The sequence below is a fragment of the Monodelphis domestica genome, chromosome 6 (genome assembly GCF_027887165.1).
Source record: "Monodelphis domestica isolate mMonDom1 chromosome 6, mMonDom1.pri, whole genome shotgun sequence".
In the NCBI taxonomy this organism is placed as follows: Eukaryota; Metazoa; Chordata; class Mammalia; order Didelphimorphia; family Didelphidae; genus Monodelphis; species Monodelphis domestica.
The window spans coordinates 14,773,577-14,793,468 of NC_077232.1; the positions used below are offsets into that span (position 1 = coordinate 14,773,577).

General features: G+C 36.3%; 1 protein-coding gene across 1 annotated transcript in view; it reads left to right on the forward strand.

Moving 5' to 3' along the window:
* Positions 1-19,892, forward strand: part of VN2R627 (vomeronasal 2 receptor 627) — a 62,174-nt gene that overhangs the window by 33,380 nt on the left and 8,902 nt on the right. The window contains 2 exon segments of the mRNA NM_001102422.1: positions 777-1,068; positions 3,331-4,134. Of these exon segments, the coding sequence (NP_001095892.1) occupies positions 777-1,068; positions 3,331-4,134 (1,096 nt within the window).

Here is a 19,892-nt window from a genome sequence, read left to right on the forward strand (position 1 = left end):
TTATATTTAAATTTCAAGCTCCAAGAATGGTGTTTGGCAGAGGAAGAGTATTTAACAAATAATTATATAAATAATATATGAAAGAAAATATCCGAGAATAAAACAAGTGGCTAGTCATGTCCACTGTGGAATTTCTGATAGCATGACTTCTCAAACTTCAATAATCACTCATTTAAGTATTGACAAACACCTACCCCAGATTATTCATAGCAATTACTGCTTCCACTCCTGGTCAGCTTGTATATAAAAAAAAATTGAGAATATCACAAATAGTTGCAGACTGATTACACTACAAAATTACAAATGTACTGCTGGATACTTCTATGGGTGATTTCTTTTTCTTTTTTCCACAATAGCTATTCAAATCTTATTCAGGGCTTTACAAAATTCCAATATCTCATTATTGTCCTAAATTTCAGCTGTGATCATTGCCTTACTACATGCTGAAAACAAAATCCTTGAGGTTTATTTCCTAATCCTCCCACTCCATTCCAAATACATTATTCTTACAGTTGTCTCTCCTTTAATCACTGATTCCAGTGTCTGATGAAGAGGTGTATACACTCACTTGCACACTCATAATTCCAACCAATGTGTAAATTTTCCACTTACATTTTTCTTCCTTCACTCAATGACAGTCCTTTTAGTATCAGTCAGGGTTTATATATTGTCTTTGAAACATTCACTAATGACCCATATTTTATCCATCGTGATACTTTGCCATTCCTGTGCCTGCCAAGTTGTGCCTAATTCTTACTTTTATCTTGTCACGTTAGTTACATGCTCAAACATTACCAACATTTTCTCACTGTCCAATTTGCTGTGGATGAGATCAACAAGGACCCCCATTTGCTGCCCAATGTAACTCTGGGATACCAGTTGCTCAATAACTTCCATGAAAGTCGATTGGCTGTGGAGAACTCATTGATGTGGTTGTCAGGGAAGGGGCCAACGATCCCTAACTATAGCTGTGACAGGCAGCACAAATCAATGGTTGTCATTGGAGGGATGTCATCTACACTGTCCATGGCCATGGCCACTTTGTTAGGACTCTATAAAGTCCCACAGGTAAGTGAGGCAATACTATTGCCCATTTTCAACCCATATGCTCTATGAATTTATATTACACAATTCTTTATATAATCTGTACTGGCATTAGGGAGCCAATTCACATTCATCAAGAAGCCCTAGGCACAGATTTGAAATAAGAAATAGAAAAAGTAGAAAAAATATTCATTCCATGAATGAACTTGCTCTGTTTTATAATTGAGGTGAGGCTATATTGAATTATTCATTTTGAGTGATGATTTTGAATTGAATAAATATCTTCCCAATAAGTAGTCCTATCCTCTCATTTCACCTTTTTATTTGGGAGAAAAATTCTGAAGAATTTGGAGAGTTTATTTTTTTCTAGTTTTAAAACAGAAATTTGCCAGGGTAAGGACTATGCTCCTATATATTGTGAAGTTAATTTGTACCTTTATCCTATATCTATGAAGCATTTGTCCATCCCTTATCCTCTGTTTTAAAAATTATTATCTAATTCTGATTTTACAGTGATTTTAAAATTTCAGCTGAGGGTTTGTTCCCTTCTTTAAGCTGGTCCTGGTTTGTTAAATATGTGATGTATTCTTTAGACACAAATTTTTTTTTCTCTTCATGCAAACTTATTTCTGGGGACTGAATATCAAGTTCCTGATATGCATTTTCTAATTGGATACTCGGAGAATATTATGAAGAAGAAGAAAAAACCCTGATTGTTATGGATATAGAATCATCATCATGACAATGAAGCAGAATCAAGAGCTGGTTAAATGCAAAGGCTGGTCTCCCTTTACTTGCTTGTCCAAATGCATCCCTCCATAGGCAAGGAAGATGGGTATTTGCATTAGGAAAGTAAGAAATTACATATTTCAGTAAATTCCCTGATGTTTCCCTGCCACAACTTACTCATAATGTCATTGTTTCTTTACATTGCCCTTTGGTAGTTTCACAGTTTTCATTCTTCAAAGATCATGGTGATGGTGATGCATCATCTACCCCTTTTTTAGCAAGTTCCTATGAGTAGCAATTGTGAATATCAACATTCCTTTGAAGTTAGGGTCACTCAAATAAATGACTAATTTCCCAACTAGGAATCAGTACAATTCCATTGAAACCACATTTAGTATACAGAGTCATGTGATACCAATAATGCAAAAAAAGTCACTAATAATGAAAATAAAATTACTAAAAAATAAAAGTATCCTCATTATTTTATGTTGTTATTATTATTCTGTTGGGTCAGCAAAGGGTGCACTAATTATGTTATACTCATAAATTACATTTGTACTACCTTTGCTCAATAGCTACTGCATTAGCTGCCTTTCTGGCCTTTGGAACAAATTGTTCTCATCATCCCATTTAGATTCAGTAGCTTTTCATTCCTAACCGAGTCTGTGGATGGGGCTGGACATTACCCTACACCAGGTTTAGACTGTTTGCCAATAAAGTTTTACTAGTATGTGGTCCCTTTGCATGCTAGAGATCCTAGGAGCCACAGGTGAGTGTTGATAGACATCAAAGAGGTATTGTGTTTTCAGGGGGGAACTAACAACTCCTAAGGCTGAGTCTCATTCAGGGTTGCTCAAATTATTCTTATATACATCCTATTTACAATTGATTTGGAACATTTGTGGTCCAATGATTAAAAACTCGTCCTTCAAATTCTCCTTACCTTGACATGAATAAAATCCTTGATGCAGAAAGGCTGGATAAAGGAATGGTTGTTGTATAAAGTTAAAAAAAATGATGAGATCAATTAAAATAATATATTAAGATATATAACTGTGCTCCAATATTAAACACATAAGTTCCTTCAAGAGATTTAAAATCTGTTCTGTTTTCATCACAATAAAAGAATTTTGAACTATGAGCAGATGTTCCAAAGAAGCTGATTTTGAAAATAAAGAATGTAAGAAAAATGGACTTATAGGAAGAGTTGTATTGTTTTTAGAGGAAAATGATATTACTTCATTTCAAAGTTTCAAACAGAGATTATTGTTAGAGGAGATATGAGTAAAAGGATATTTTATACAGTAGAGATTAGGATTTCCTTTCAAAATGTCTCACTTCTTAATTCTGTCATTTTGTGATCTGAATCTTGAATCCACCTAGACAATTGAACTCTATTAAAACTATTGTAGGCAAGATCTATCCAATCATATTAAAGAGAATTTATCAATACTTTTAATGTATAAGGCTTTGATATTTTATTTAGATGAAATTTAAAGAACTCAGAAATTGCTTCTATATCAGCACTCCAGTTATTTTTTCTTTATATTCATGTAGCTGAGCTATGGCTCATTTGATCTTCTCCTGTCTGATGAGTTCCAGTACCCATATGTCCATCAACTGGGCAGCAGGGAATCCACTCTGCACCTGGCAGCAGTTCAACTGATGCTACATTTTGGTTGGACTTGGGTGGGACTGATTATTTCATATGACCTAACAGGGGAACAATTCTTCATGCATCTAAAAGAGGAGATGGCCTGGAATGGATTATGTCTGGCTTTTACAGAACAAGTTTCTGAAAAAATTAAAGATTACGATTATTATATTAAATTTCTGGCTAGGATCCTTGGGTCCTCATCCAATGTGATTTTCGTCTATGGAAATACAGACTCCCTTAAATATTTTTCTGAATTATTGATGATCTTTGAATTTTATGGGAAGATGTTCGTCATCAGTGCTTCCTGGGATTTTTCTGCATATTCTACTGATGAAATGATGAGCAATTTTCATGGTACATTGATATTTTCACACTTCAAGAGGGAGATTCCTGGTTTCACAGATTTCCTAAAAAGTGTGCATCCACTAGCCAACCCTGAGGACATTTTCCTAACATCTTACTGGGAGTTGGCCTTTAATTGCTTACTTTCAGAAGTAAAGAATTTAAATTTGACTTATCGACAATGCCGTGATCGTTTGACCTTTGCAGATGTACCTCCTATTTATTTTGACAAGACCATAATGGAACTGAGTTCTAATATCTACAATGGAGTTTATTTATTGGCTCATACTCTCCACCAAATGCTTCAGACTGAGGCAAAAGTTCTATCAGAATTTCTAGCATATCCACTTCTTTCTTGGAAGGTAACCATCCTCTTGCAACCTACAATTTGGCACAGGCTACTCCCAAAACTTGTTTTTTTTATCATTATTTTATTTTAATAACAAAATTGTATTTGTTTTACAAAATTATATTATTCATGCTCTCTCCCTCTCTTTTTCCCACCCCTCTTCTGGAGTTGAGAAACAATTCAATCTGGGTAATACATATATTATTACTCAAAACATATTTCCATAGTATTTAGAAGTGAAGTGAATTTCCATAGTATTTAGAAGTGAATAATCTTATAAAAACCAAAACCCAAACCATATACTAAAATAAAAAATACATTATTCTATGATGAATAATCTATCTTTGTATGATATTGCAATAATCTGCGTCTTCAATATGACCACTTACTTCCAATTTTTGTCTATTTGATTATATGACATTCTGTGTAAAAACCATGATATTCTATTAGATAATCACAATTTAGTCCAATTATGATATAATGATCTTGGGGAAAATATTGATGTTCTTCTTTATACACATTTTCAGCATATAACTATGTGGTTGAAGAGTTCTATTAACTCAACTCAAATTGAGGGTATGTATTCGGTGCTGGATCACAATACTACTGTAAAAAAATTAATTATAATTTTTAATAATAAGAATTCTATATTTTAAGAGATTTATTAATGATAATTAGAAATCAAGGAATAAGGAAGATACAAAATATAGACCATGTGTCCATGGCTGACCAGCCAGTTCAAACAACCCCCCTTATCAAAACCAAGCTTAGGATATTATGTAAAGTGCTGGGACCTTCCACATCCCCACCTAATATTCTTTATCCAAAGGAAGTACATAATGACAGGAAGTCAGTGGGCTCCTTGGAAATGTAGGGTTTTTTTAGGGTAACAGATTTTCAACTATATATCCCCCCCAAGAAACAAGGAAGACTGATTTCTCCAATAGATCTTGTAAACATAACCTACTTTGAAATTACAATAATTTGGGGAAAAGAACAAAAGAGAACAAAATCAATTATTGCTAAGTGCATTTACAGAAAGGCAGTTAGGGGGCAGTCCCCCTTTTTTTTATTTAAACATTTTTTATTTTATTAATTTAGAATATTTTTCCATGGTTACATGATTCATGTTCTTTCCTTCCCCTTCTTCCTACCCCCCCACCCCAGTAGCTAATGAGAAATTGCACTGAATTTTACATGTGTTATTAATCAAGACTTATTTCCATATTATTGATATTTACACTAGGGTGATCACTTAGAGTCTACACCCCCAATCATATCCCTATCAACCCATGTAATCAGGCAGTTTTTTTTCCTGTGTTTCTGCTCCCCCAGTTCTTTTTCTGGATATGGATAACATCTTTCTCATAAGTCCCTCAGAATTGTCCTGGATCATTGCATTGCTGCTAGTAGAGAAGTCCATTACATTCGATTGTACCAAAGTGTATCCATCTCTGTGTACAATGTTCTCCTGGTTCTGCTCCTCTCACTCTGCATCAGTTCCTGGAGGTCATTCCAGTCTCCATGGAATTCCTCCACTTTATTATTCCTTTCAGCACAATAGTATTCCATCACCAACATATACCACAATTTGTTCAGCCATTCCCCAATTGAAGGGCATCCCCTCATTTTCCAATTTTTTGACACCACAAACAGTGCAGCTAGGAATATTCTTGTATGAGTCTTTCCCCTTATTATCCAGCATATACTATTAAAAATATTGATTAATAGCTTAAGGCCAACCTGGAAAAAAATTTCTAGTGACAGGCCCATGGATACTGCCTCAGCTTAGTTCTAACATTTTTTTTTAAATGGATGGATGGGTGAATGCAGAGTGGCTTAGTAGTTAAGAGCATTGGTCAGGCTAGCTGGGTGGCTCAGTGGATAGAGAGCCAGGCCTGGAAGATGAATGATTCTTGGTTCAACTCTGACCTTGGGCACTTCCTAGATGTATGATCTTGGACAAGTCATTTAATACCAATTACCTAGCCTTTATCGTTCTTCTGCCTTGGAACCAGTATTTAATATTGATTCTAAAATGGAAGGCAAGGATTTAAAAAAAAGCATTGGTCATGGAGTCAGGAAGATAAGTTCAAATCCAGTCTAAGACAATTCTTAGCTTGGTGACTTGGGCAAGTCACTTAACCTCTGTATGCCTAGGGGACAGTTAAGTGGCTTGGGAATCACAACTTCTCTGAGCAGTAAGAGACCTTAGGAAAGGCACTTAGTAAATACCTACTGATTTGGTGTCAGACATGTTATATGAATTGGCTTGGGAATCACAACTTCTCTGAGCAGTAAGAGACCTTAGGAAAGGCACTTAGTAAATACCTACTGATTTGGTGTCAGACATGTTATATGAATTTTATCTCATTTGATAATCACAATACCCATTTTTCAATTGAGAAATTGAGACAGATGAAAGTGAAGTGATTCATCCAAAATCCCACAACTAGTGGGTGCCTCAGGTTAGATTTGAATTCAGATCTTTCATTTCTTTAATCTCTGACCCAAGTTTTTGCTCTTCGGGGTGGGGTGGGGCATATGGCCACAGATGCCCAGATCTTCTCCCAGAGTCTAGTTTCCTGTAATTTTTTTTTCTTTCCCTCTTTACTTTTGGAATACATGACTTTCCTTGTTTCCCAGCAAATTCATGTTCTCAGGACTCCCCATCTTCTAGCTTAAATGTAGAAAAGCTCCATCGCGTGTGGCCCTCAGTAACCCAAGATTTGTCCTTTTATTTTTTTATTTTTTTCTTTTTATATTTTATTTGATCATTTCTAAGCATTATTCATTAAAGACATAGATCATTTTCTTTTCCTCCCCCCACTCCCCATAGCCGACGCGTAAATCCACTGGGCATTACATGTTTTCTTGATTTGAACCCATTGCTATGTTGATAATATTTGCATTAGAGTGTTCATTTAGAGTCTCTCCTCTGTCATGTCCCCTCAACCACTGTATTGAGGCAGTTGCTTTTCCTCGGTGTTTCCACTCCCATAGTTTATCCTTTGCTTATGAATGGTGTTTTTTTCTCCTGGATCCCTGCAAATTGTTCAGGGACATTACACAACCACTAATGGAGGAGTCCATTACGTTCGATTATACCACAGTGTATTAGTCTTTGTGTACAATGTTCTCCTGGTTCTGCTCCTCTCGCTCTGCATCACTTCCTAGAGGTTGTTCCATTCTCCATGGAACTCCTCCACTTTATTATTCCATTTAGCACAATAGTATTCCATCACCAACATATACCACAATTTGCTCAGCCATTCCCCAATTGATGGGCATCCCCTCGTTTTCCAGTTTTTGGCCACCACAAAGAGCACAGCTATGAATATTTTTGTACAAGTCTTTTTGTCCATTGTCTCTTTGGGGTACAGACCCAGCAGTGCTATGGCTGGGTCAAAGGGTAGATATTCTTTTGTCGCCCTTTGGGCATAGTTCCAAATTGCCCTCCAGAATGGTTGGATCAGTTCACAACTCCACCAGCAATGAATTAATGTCTCTACTTTGCCACATCCCCTCCAGCATTCATTATTTTCCTTTGCTGTTATGTTATCCAATCTGCTAGGTGTGAGGTGATACCTCAGAATTGTTTTGATTTGCATCTCTCTGATTATAAGAGATGTAGAGCACTTTTTCATGTGCTTATTAATAGTTTTGATTTTTTAACTGAGAAATGCCTATCCATGTGCCTTGCCCATTTATCAATTGGAGAATGGCTTGATTTTTGGTACAATTGATTTAGCTCTTTATAAATTTGAGTAATTAAACATTTGTCAGAGGTTTCTATGAAGATTTTTTCCCAATTTGTTGTTTCCCTTCTGATTTTAGTTACATTGGTTTTGTTTGTACAAAAGCTTTTTAGTTTGATGTAGTCAAAATTATTTATTTTACATTTTGTGATTCTTTCTATGTCTTGCTTGGTTTTAAAGCCTTTCCCCTCCCAAAGGTCTGACATTTATACTATTCTGTGTTTAACCAATTTACTTATGGTTTCCTTCTTTATGTTTAAGTCACTCACCCATTTTGAATTTATCTTGGTGTAGGGTGTGAGGTGTTGATCTATTCCTAGTCTCTCCCACACTGTCTTCCAATTTTCCCAGCAGTTTTTATCGAATAGTGGATTTTTATCCGAAAAGCTGGGATCTTTGGGTTTATCATATGTTGTCTTGCAGAGGTCCCTTTCCCCCAGTCTATTCCACTGATCTTCCTTTCTGTTTCTTAGCCAGTGCCAAATTGTTTTGATGACTGCTGCTTTGTAATATAGTTTTAGGTCAGGGACTGCAAGGCCCCCATCATATGTGTTTTTTTTTCATTATTTCCCTGGATATCCTTGATCTTTTGTTCTTCCAAATGAATTTTTTTATGTTTTTTTTATAAATCAGTGAAGAAGTATTTTGGTAGTTCAATGGGTATGGCACTAAATAGATAAATTAGTTTGGGTAGGATGGTCATTTTTAGTATATTGGCTCATCCTATCCATGAGCAGTTAATGTTTTTCCAATTGCTCAAGTCTAGTTTTAGATGTGTGGTGAGTGTTTTGTAGTTGTGTTCATATAGTTCCTGTGTTTGTCTCGGGAGGTATATTCCTAGGTATTTTATTTTGTCTAAGGTGATTTTGAATGGGATTGCTCTTTCTAGCCCCAGCCCAGCCTGGACAGCATCATTGTGTTTGGAATACTCCTTGGGCACCCCCCTGATGGGCACCTCTCTGAGGGTCATTGGTACCTCGAGTATTTTTTGGACGATCGCCATTTCTCATATATTGTTGTTGTTCATTATCATTATAATTTTCTTCATTTGGAGCATTGTCATTATTTTTCCAATTCCTATTTCTATAATTCTGGTTTCTGATGTTCTTATTTCTATATTCATTATAGTTATTTCCATAGTCATTATTATAATTTCTAGAATTATGGTTTCTATTATCATCATTTCTATAGTTATTATTTCTAAAGCTATTATTAAACTGTGTATTCCTTCCAATCATCTTAAGAAAGGTTCTACATTTCATTATTTTGTGGCCCTTCTTCTCACAGAAGTGGCAAGTAATGGATTGATAATTGGATTTCTGGAGAGGGGCAATTGTCGTTGGTTCATTATCATGCCCACTTTCTAATTTAGTTATCCTATCTATTAAATATCTTATTTTTTTCTTCATTTCCTCCATGTCATGATTATTTTCTTCCTCCTTTCCTTTGTTTCCCTTTAAAACATATATAGCTGTTTTTCGCAATTCTTCAAGGTCCATGTCTGACCATCTTGGGCATAGTGTTCTAAAATAATTCTTAATTGCTTTGCAAGAGTTATTTACAAAGATCCTTCTAACTTGTCTTAAGCTACTCTCTTTAGTTAGGTCCCAATCTAAGTATCTGTCTCCAAACTCGATTATTCTATCCATGAATCTAGAGGGTGTTTCTTCCTCCTTTTGCTTAATTTTTCAAGTTTCATCCACTTATCTGTACTGTCTGCACATTCCTTCATTGCCGTGAGGATGGCCTCTCTACAATGGTATAGTTGTAGATAATCCTCAGGATTGTTAGAGTCCCATTCGGGATCCTGAGATGGCCAATGTGCTGCATTAAGATGACTCCTATGAATGCTTTTTCCCATTAAGGGAAGTGCTGAAATAGGAAGCAATGTGGATGTGGTGATCCTAAGAAATCATATTCCTTGTACACCCCAAGCAATTAGAGAAATGAAACATAATAAACCTTCATTTGAATATGAAACTTTGGTCATGACCAAGAAGATGACTGATATTTTTTATGAATATGGCCCATCCTATAATGATGTTGAGAATTTGTCTAATGCTTTTTTAATGTTATGTTAGAAAATTAAATCATCTCTGATATTAACATAGTCCAGGGGAATAATGTAGCACTCTGGCCAGCTCAGGATCTTGCATGGGATTATAAAAGTACCGTGGACTAGTTGCAATTACATTGTTGTTGAGATGCCATTATAACAGGTATGCTAGAATGCTCCGAGGATATGGAAGCATGGTTAAAATTTGAAAGGCCCAAACAATGAGATAAAGAGACATCCTCACACCTCTTGGATAGGGTCATTGACCGGCGGGTCAATATCTAGTCCATGATATTTCTAAAGACAAAGATATGGAGCAAATAGAGATTTTGACAACAACTCTTGCTGGATGGTCCAAGATTATTTTAAGATGCCTTGCCCATGGTGGACTCAGATGAACCTTGAAGAGTTGATAAAGACTGCTTCTTATGTCTTTAAGGGCCAAAAGGAAAAACAGGAAGAGGCTAATAATATCATAGAAATGCCAAGAAAATAAATCAAAATTTTGGAGGATAAAAATTGATAAATAAACCAAAGGGCCTGATGCTCAACTAATGGCACTAGCCCCTCACCAAGAACCTAAATATCAGTCCCTTACCTGCCAATTCTGTCATAAGAAGGGTCACATAATGATGAATGGAAGGAATTTTTTCAGGTTTATGATGAACTATACCCATCGAATAATTTCTTATAGGAATAATTACAGGAATGATAATTATTTTGGTGATTTCAGGAATCACAGTTTTAGGACTGTTAATAATCTTATGGACATAATTTAAGTGAAGTTCACCCCTGAACCACACAGGGAGCTACTGCCCTTCAGGGCTCAGTCCAAGGTACTACCAAAAGATTATGAAGGTGTATGGGGATAAGGGGAGCACAGGAATAGGCGGCTACAAACTTTGATTGTCAAGATCTTGATATCTTATTGCTCATTTTCCCTATCCTTCCCCACCACCCATACTAATAAGCCCCATGTAACATTAAAGGTTGGTAATACCTATTATGGTTGCCTTTGGACATGGACACTGGAGTTTCACAGTCAGTATTGAATAGAACACCTGATTCGCATTGCAGTTCCATTGGCTCAGTTAATATAGGGAGGTATCAGGGACACTCTTAAAAGTTCACAAGCTTTCCCATAGAATAGTGTTTTTAGGACCCCCTAGTATGGAACACTGTCTCCTCTTAATGCCTAGCTCCACTATAAATTGGCTGGGGAGAGAACTATTGTGCAATCTTAGGGCCACAAAACTTGCTTTGCAGATGGCTCTATGACAATGGATCTGCCTAAGGAATCCTTAACTTTACACTCTGTAATTCTTTCAGATACTCATGAAATGAAGGAAACTCATGTTTTTGAGATCCCTGATGATATACTTGAATATCTCTGGGCCACATCATCTTCTAATGTTGGCCTACATAAATCGTCTATCTCTGCCCAAATTTAAACAAAATCTAGCCCAACTCCTTCCATTCCTCAGTACCCTCTTTTGAAGGGGGCAATTGATGGCATTAAGCCAGTAATAAATGCCCTGATTGACCATGACATCATAATCCCCTGTAAATCTGAATACAATACACCCATCCTGCCTATTAAAAAGCCAAAACTGGGGCCCGATGGCGAGCATCACTATAAATTTGTCCAGGATTTGAGAGCTGTGAACAATCACATCATAAAGAGGCACCCTGTAGTTTCCAACATAAATACTGTTATTTCTTCTGTTATTAGCACAGCTACATACTTAACAATACTAGACTTGTACTCAACTTTCCTTTCTATAGCCATACATGAGAATTCCAGGCATATCTTTGTTTCACCTTGAGGGGCTCACGGAGGATCAGGACTAATCTTCACCAAGGGTATGTGGACAGCCCTACTTTGTTTACACAATTCTTAACTGCTGAGAAAGATGCCATACAATAAAATATAGTCTTTTCAGTTTGTATATGGATGATTTACTCTTGGCCTTACCGAACACTGAAGCATGCCAAATGGAGAGTAAACACCTCCACTTAGAGCTACATAGGAGAGGCCACAAGGTCTCCAAGGACAAAATTCAGTGGTGTCTCCCAAAGGTACAATATTTAGGCTTTATTGTAATGCTGGGTCCTGTTTATTGTCTCCCAATCATATTGAAAATATCCAAAAGTTAAGTGCTCAGACCACTAAGAAGCAATTGATAACTATTCTTGGAGCAACAGGATTTTGTTGGCAGTGGTTCCTTTGCTATGGGGAAATCACTAAGCCCTTTGTAGCATTCACACAAAAAAAGTTGTTCTGTATGTCCCTGCCATAGGCATACCAAATTATGATAAACCATATACCTCACATGTCCATTAAAAAGGCATAACTTTAGGCATTCTAACTCAAATTTTGGTTCCTGCTCAATTCCCAGTAGCCTATTTATTATTCAGCTCATAGCTCAGTGACTATGTCTAATCCGAGGCCAAATGGAGCACATTGAACTTGACTTGCAAAGTGCCAAATGAGCACAAAATGGTGAAAGAAACCAAATCAATCCTATAGGAATTGATGACATTCTGCCCAAAAAGCACAATGACTTGATCATATGTGAGACTCAAGGTTGTGGCTGTTTAAAATATGTAAATTGAAGGACTTCCTTGTACCACATGTTATGTCATAAATATAAAATTGATTGCTCTGACTCCATTCTCCCGAAAAGAACGAAGAAAAGGGTTGAACCAGGAAATTCTATTTCCCATTTGGCTTGATATCTAGTCTCTTTTTCCATTTTCTCTAATGATGTGACAACTTACTGTATCCCAGACTGCTAAACTGGGTTAGTGATTAATTATGGTTCCACACCTATGGGACACAGAACACTACAAGAACCTATTGTGAGGTATGATATTTTTTTTCCTTTTTCTTTTTTTTCCGTCTTCCCAGGATTATTTTTCAAGTTTTCTTTTTATATATATTTTATCTGACTCAGAAGTCATTTTTTTATTTTAATTTCTTTAATTACTTGATGTCTTTTTTTATGCTTAATTCATATGTCTTATAACTCAACCTTTTATCCATTGTAATTCCTACATAAATCCCTGTATCCTCCCGGGGGGTGAGGGGGAGGAATGTGTTATTATTTTTCTCAGAGGGGACTATGTTATTGTTGTGATCTTTGACTTGAATTAGAGACAAAGTTAGAATAGGAGACTACCTCCCAGAATTTAGAAGGCATTATGAATTTGCCTGCAGAGACCACACTGTACCAGAAGACCCAGAGTGAACTTTGAGATACGGTGATTTTGAACTTTGAGGGGGTTGTAACAGTTAAAAACAAACAAAAAAGACCCCAAAAACCTTTGCTACCAGCTTAAATCCTTCTTCGATCTCGGCCTACCTCAGAATTTTTATAAGATTACAAAACATTTTGGGGAAGTGGAGCAAAGGCTTGTGGGGATTGTAGTCCAGAGTTCAAATCTCAATTTTACATTCCCCCCGTTTGATCCTCTGGGAAGAAGTCCTTCCCTAAAGGATCATAAAAACATAATCAATTTAAAGATTACAATAATTTGAGGATGAGAAAAAAAGAACAAAACCAATCATTGCTGGAAATATTGACAAAAAGCCAGGTTGGGGGCAGTCCCCTTTGGGATGAAAGTATACATACAAATAAACGTTCAATCAACTACACCCAAAGTTCATTTTGTGCAGCTTGTGGTCTGGAAGCTTCTTCATGGTGGCTTCTCCAACAGTTCAGTTCTGGATTCAGAAAGGTAGCTTCTTTTTTTACCTAAATTTTCCTCAAAAGGAATTTAAACTTTGAAATGTAAAATAATAATATTTTTTTTACATTCCCCCTGTTAAGAGGGTGATTTAAAAAAAAAAAGGATCACTTAATGATGCATGGCTGATATATGACATATATGAATCAACTGGCAAGAGATATTAAAAGACATCAGAAAAATCGAAATAAAAAAAGAAAATTTTCTGAATGAAAATATAGACTATCAAAGTCTTATGTGTAAAAATTCCAAGTAAAAGAAAAAGAAATCTATAACAGGTCCTTCAATCAGGGTCCAATTAAAATGATCTAAGCAATGATGCATTTACCCAGTCAGTAGCCAGGACTACAGAAAGGTACCACATTATGGAAGGCAGAAAAGGGGACCAGATTATATGAGCCAAGGTTCTGGGAGCCAAGTTTGAAGTACTTGGTAGAATATAGAACAAGGAAGACCTGCTTTTAACACATGTTAAACAGCCTCAACCTGGAACCCCAAACACGTTCAAGTCCTCTTTGTCTAGGCTCAAAATTACATCAATTTCACTAGGATTGGTTGGCCTCTTTGACCTTATGCTCTATTGGCCCTATGCAGTGCCTCTTTTGTGTATATCTTGTTCTGGAATCAGACAGAATCATTAAGCAAAGTCCCATAATTTATTACATAATTAGTGGCATCGTTTTTATAGTCACAAGCTTTTTGGGGCATGCATTAGCAAATGTATTTCATACTTGTAGCACTGAAAAGTGAAAAAGTTAGAGAAAATCTTAATACTGGTGACATGTGCTTCAAATATAAAAAGGAGAGAAAAAAATAATAAAAAACAACTAGTATATTGCACATGCAAGAAAAATATAATAATAAAAGAGCTTTTAAAAATTCAAAAATATAGCTTATAATCATTGACACTCTGTGTCAGCTCAGAAAATATAAAATGCAAGGCTTTCTCACAAAAAATGAGATCCATTTCCTCTTAATATCTGGCAATGCTCCACTGTGAGTAGAAGGCAAATGAATTGAACAAGGTTAACAATTTTTCATTATTTAAAATACAATAGTACAAATATGTAGTTATCAAAATCCCCAAAATTCTCAATAGCCCAATTAATTACAGTAACAAACAAACACACTTTTATATTTCACATAAGTTGCTGTATGACATTTTTAAAACCTATGAATTGATGGACATTTGTCACAATGTTTACAAACATAGCAATCTTTCAACCTTGGTATTTAAACATATTTTTTTTAAACAAAGTAAAACTCATCTTGGGTTAAGAACATAATCAAGAAATCTATATATCATTCTGGTAGAAGTAAAGTAGTATAAAAAATAGACTCGAATACAGGACTACAATCCCCATGAGCCTTTGCTCCACTTCCCCAGAATGCCTTGTAATCTCACCTGGGCCGAGATCAAGAAGGTATTTAAGATGATTCAAAGGCTTTTGAGGGGCTCTCTCGGCTCTTTTGGACTTCCGTTTTGGAGCAGAGGCATCTCTTCCATGATGTGAGGTTATTTTGTCTAGGCCTCTAGCCTAGGCACATGTTTCTTACTTGTATATTTTTTAATCTTTAACCTTTAATAAACCTCTAAAAAATATAATACTCCTTGCAGAGAGAAACTAATTTCTACCTGCCTCAGTCTCCCCATCTCCCCTAAATTTTAATCTTTACAGTTATGGTGACCTATTGGGGAAAAAAAAAACAACTCAATCTTCTGAATTCTTTTCTGATCTTTAATTCAACTTTTAATAGCTAGTACCTAGAAAAAAAAATTTTTTTGAGCCATATCTCTCTGGCCAAGATTTTCTACCCTCACAAAGCTGCTACAGGCTCCAGACCTGCTGCCCACCCCACCTGGCTCGGCCCTGCCGCTTCCTGCCTGCAGCCTGCAGCCCTGATCGTCCTCACCTGGTACCTGGTCCCGGCCTTGCCCACCCCCACAGCTGCTCCAGCTCCTGCTCCTGGCCTCTCACTGGCCCGCTGCCTGCCTATTTCTGCGCCCCAGACCCACGAGCACGACCCCAGCCGGCTCATCACCCAGATCCTTGGAGCAGATCGCTCAGGACTCATTGCGACCAGCTGGTAACAGTATTGGCCACGTGGGTGGAGGGGAGAGAGAGAGGGAAAGGAGACCGGGTAATTTTCCCTTAGGCTAAGCCTCCACATGGATGGGGGTATTGGCCACAGGGGGATCAGAGCAGGGGAGAGAGAGAAAAGACTAGAGAGAAGAAACAGATCTTTTCAAACAGAAACCTAAAAAGCAATGGGCTGTTTAAAAGGATTTTTGACTCTTCTGGCAATTTAATTCATTTTGCCTGACTGTCTGGGAGCAGACTCAGCCCAAAGATTCAACTTTAACTTTGGGCAGGAAAATGGGTGGCCCAGCGAACTGGAAGCCAGGTCCAGAGACCGGAGGTCTCTAGTTAAAATCTGGCCTCCGATGCTTCCCAGCTATGGGGCCCTGGATGGATCCCTTGAACCCCATAGCCTAGCCTTTACTACTCTACCTTCGGACAATAGACATTTAAATGGATAATTAAAAACAAACAAACAAAAAAAAAACCCCAAGGAACTTTGAAGAGACTAAAGGCTATATTCTAAGGCATTTCAGACTCCAATGGTTTATAAAAAAATCTCTGTACTCTATTGCATTTTTTGTTATGGTTTAACTTTGTGATTTTAAGTTCATATATTACTGGATTGAATATTATTCTGTGAACTGAAGGTTGATTGAATTTATTTTGAATGTACTGAGTTTTAAAATTCTGTTGTTTTCCCCCTATAACTGTGTTGAACAAATATTATTGTGAATAAGCCCATATATGAAAAAACAGCTTTTTTAAAAATTTTGCCGAGGATAGATGGAATTCAGAACTGGTTATAATTATATTAACAACCTTGGAAATTTTAATGTGCTAAATGCCTCAAATGATTTGATTTTAAGGGTTTTTTAAAATATGATTTTTTAAATTTTTTTAAACAATCTCTGGTTATTTTTGCCTGCCCCTACCACGAGGTAAGGCAAAGAGTAGCTGAAGTGAAATACATTTTATAAACCCCAACATTCCCACATGTGAATGGAAGTTGGGCAGTTAATTTCAGGGCATTTGTATCCCTATAAGCCTCCAAGAAAAAGGAGCACCCCTTTATTTATGCTCTTCAGCTCACTATTTTACTTGCACCAGAATGATATATAGATTTCTTGATTATGTTCTTAACCCTAGATGAGTTTTACTTTGTTTAAAAAAAATATGTTTATTACCAAGGTTGAAAGATTGCTATGTTTGTAAAAATTGTGACAAATGTCCATCAATTCATAGGTTTTAAAAATGTCATACAGCAACTTATGTGAAATATGAAAGTGTGTTTGTTTGCTATTGTAATTAATTGGGCTATTGAGAATTTTGGGGATTTTGATATCTACATATTTGTACTACTGTATTTTTAAAGATGAAAAAATTGTTAACCTTGTTCAATTCATTTGCCTTCTACTCACAGTGATCATGGCCAGATACAAAGAGGAAATGGATCTCATTTTTTGGTGAGAAAGCCTTGCATTTTATATTTTCTTAACTGACACATAGTGTCAATGATTATAAGCTATATTTTTGAATTTTTTAAAGCTCTTTTATTATTATATTTTTCTTGCATGTGCAATAAACTTTTTCAGTTTTTTTTTATTATTTTTTCTCTCCTTTTTATATTTGAAGCACATGTCACCAGCATTAAGATTTTCTTTAACCTTTTGATTTTTCAGTACTACAAGTGTAAGATACATTTGTCAGAGCATGCCCAAAAAGCTTGTGACTATAAAAACGATGCCACTAATTATTTAAATAAATTATGGGACTTTACTTAATGATTCTGTCTGATTCCAGGACAAGATATACACACAAGAGCCATTGCACAGAGCCAAAGAAAGGCCAATCCAAGATGGATTGATGCACTTCTAGGCCAATACAAAGGTCTTGAACCTAGTGTGAAGACTCGAGGTTACTATGTTTAACATGTGTTAAGACATAGGTTTTCCTTGTATCCACACTGACCCTGAAGATACTCACAGACAAGTATCCCCCAAACCTTGGCTCCTACTTGGCTTCTATAATCTGGTCCCTTTCTTTTCTGCCTCTCATAGTGTGGTACCTTTCTGTAGTCCTGGCTACTGACTGGGTAAATGCATCATTGCTTAGATCATTTTAATTGGGCCCTGATTGAAGGACCTGTTATAGATTTATTTTTCTTCTACTTGGAATTTTTACACATAAGATTTTGATGGTCTATATTTTCATCCAGAAATTTTTATTTTCTTTTGGATTTTCTGATATCTTTTTAATATCTCTTACCAATTGATTCATATACCTCATACCTCAGCCATGCATCCCTAACTGATTCTGAATCTTTCAATCACCCACAACACGGGGGAATGTAAAAAAAAAATCATTATTTAAATTGCAAAGTTTAAATTCCTTTTGAGAAGAATTTTAGGTAAAGAAGATGCTACCTCTCTGAACCCAGAAACTGAACTGTTGGAGAAGCCACCATGAAGAAGCCTCCAGACCACGAACTGCACAAAATGAACTTTGGGTGTAGTTAATGAACATTTATTTGCATGCATACTTTCATGCCAAAGGGGACTGCCCCCTAACTGGCTTTCTGTCAATGCGTCCAGTAATTATTGGTTTTATTCTTTTCTTTCTCTTATCTTCAAATTATTGTAATCTTTAAATTGATTATGTTTTCGTGATCCTTTGGAAAAAAATTAATTTTTTTGCAAACCATCAAAGGGGGGTATGTAAAAAATAGACTCGAATACAGGACTACAATCCCCATGAGCCTTTGCTCCACTTCCCCAGAATGCCTTGTAATCTCACCTGGGCCGAGATCAAGAAGGTATTTAAGATGATTCAAAGGCTTTTGAGGGGCTCTCTCGGCTCTTTTGGACTTCCGTTTTGGAGCAGAGGCATCTCTTCCATGATGTGAGGTTATTTTGTCTAGGCCTCTAGCCTAGGCACATGTTTCTTACTTGTATATTTTTTAATCTTTAACCTTTAATAAACCTCTAAAAAATATAATACTCCTTGCAGAGAGAAACTAATTTCTACCTGCCTCAGTCTCCCCATCTCCCCTAAATTTTAATCTTTACAGTAGTGAGCTGAAGAGTATAAATAAAGGGGTGCTCCTTTTTCTTGGAGGCTTTTAGGGATACAAATGCCCTGAGATTAACTGCCCAACTTCCATTCACATATTTAGAAATGCGGGAAGGTTTGGGGTTATAATATGTATTTCACTTCAGCTACTATTGGCCTAACCTTGTGGTAGGGGCAGGCAAAAATAACCAGATTGTTAAAAAAAATTCCAAAATCATATTTAAAAAACCCTTAAAATCATTTGAGATATTTAGCACATTTATATTTATATTTCATAATTATATTATATAATAATATTATATATCATATGTCATATATAATAATATATTTATTACATTTTCCAAAGTTGTTAATACAATTATAACCAGTTCTGAAGACCATCCATCCTCTATGTCAATTTACAAAGGCAAAAATAGAAAGGCTGTTTTTTCATAAATGGGCTTATTCAATAATATTTTTTTCAGCACAGTTATAGGTGAAAAACAACAGAATTTCAAACTCAGTACATTCAAAATAAATTCAATCAACCTTCAGTGTAAGAGAATATTGAATCCAGTAATATATGAACTTAAAATCACAAAGTTAAACCTTAAACAAAACAATCAGGAAAAATGCAATAGAATATAGAGATTTGTATGAACCATTGGAGTCTGAAATGCCTTAAAATCTCCAGTCTTTAAGTTCCTTGGGTTCTTATCCATTTAAATGTCTATTGTCCGAAGGCAGAGTAGTAAGGGCTAGGCAAGGAGGGTTAAGGGATCTGGTCAGGGCCCCACAGCTGGGAAGTATCTGAGGCCAAATTTAACCCAGGACCACAAGTCTTTAGGCCTGGCTATCAGTTTGTTGAGCCACCCAGCTGCCTCCTCAAAGGTAAAGTTGCACACAAGTGAAATCAATGAAATCACCAGAACAGTCAAAAGGTATCCTTTTAAATAGCCCATTGCTTAAAAATCTGTTTGAAATGTCTGTTTCTTCTCTTTGGTCTCTTTTTCTCTTTCCCCTGATATGATACCTCCTGCTGTCCCAGTCCAGGTGGAGCCAGGCCGCCCACGTG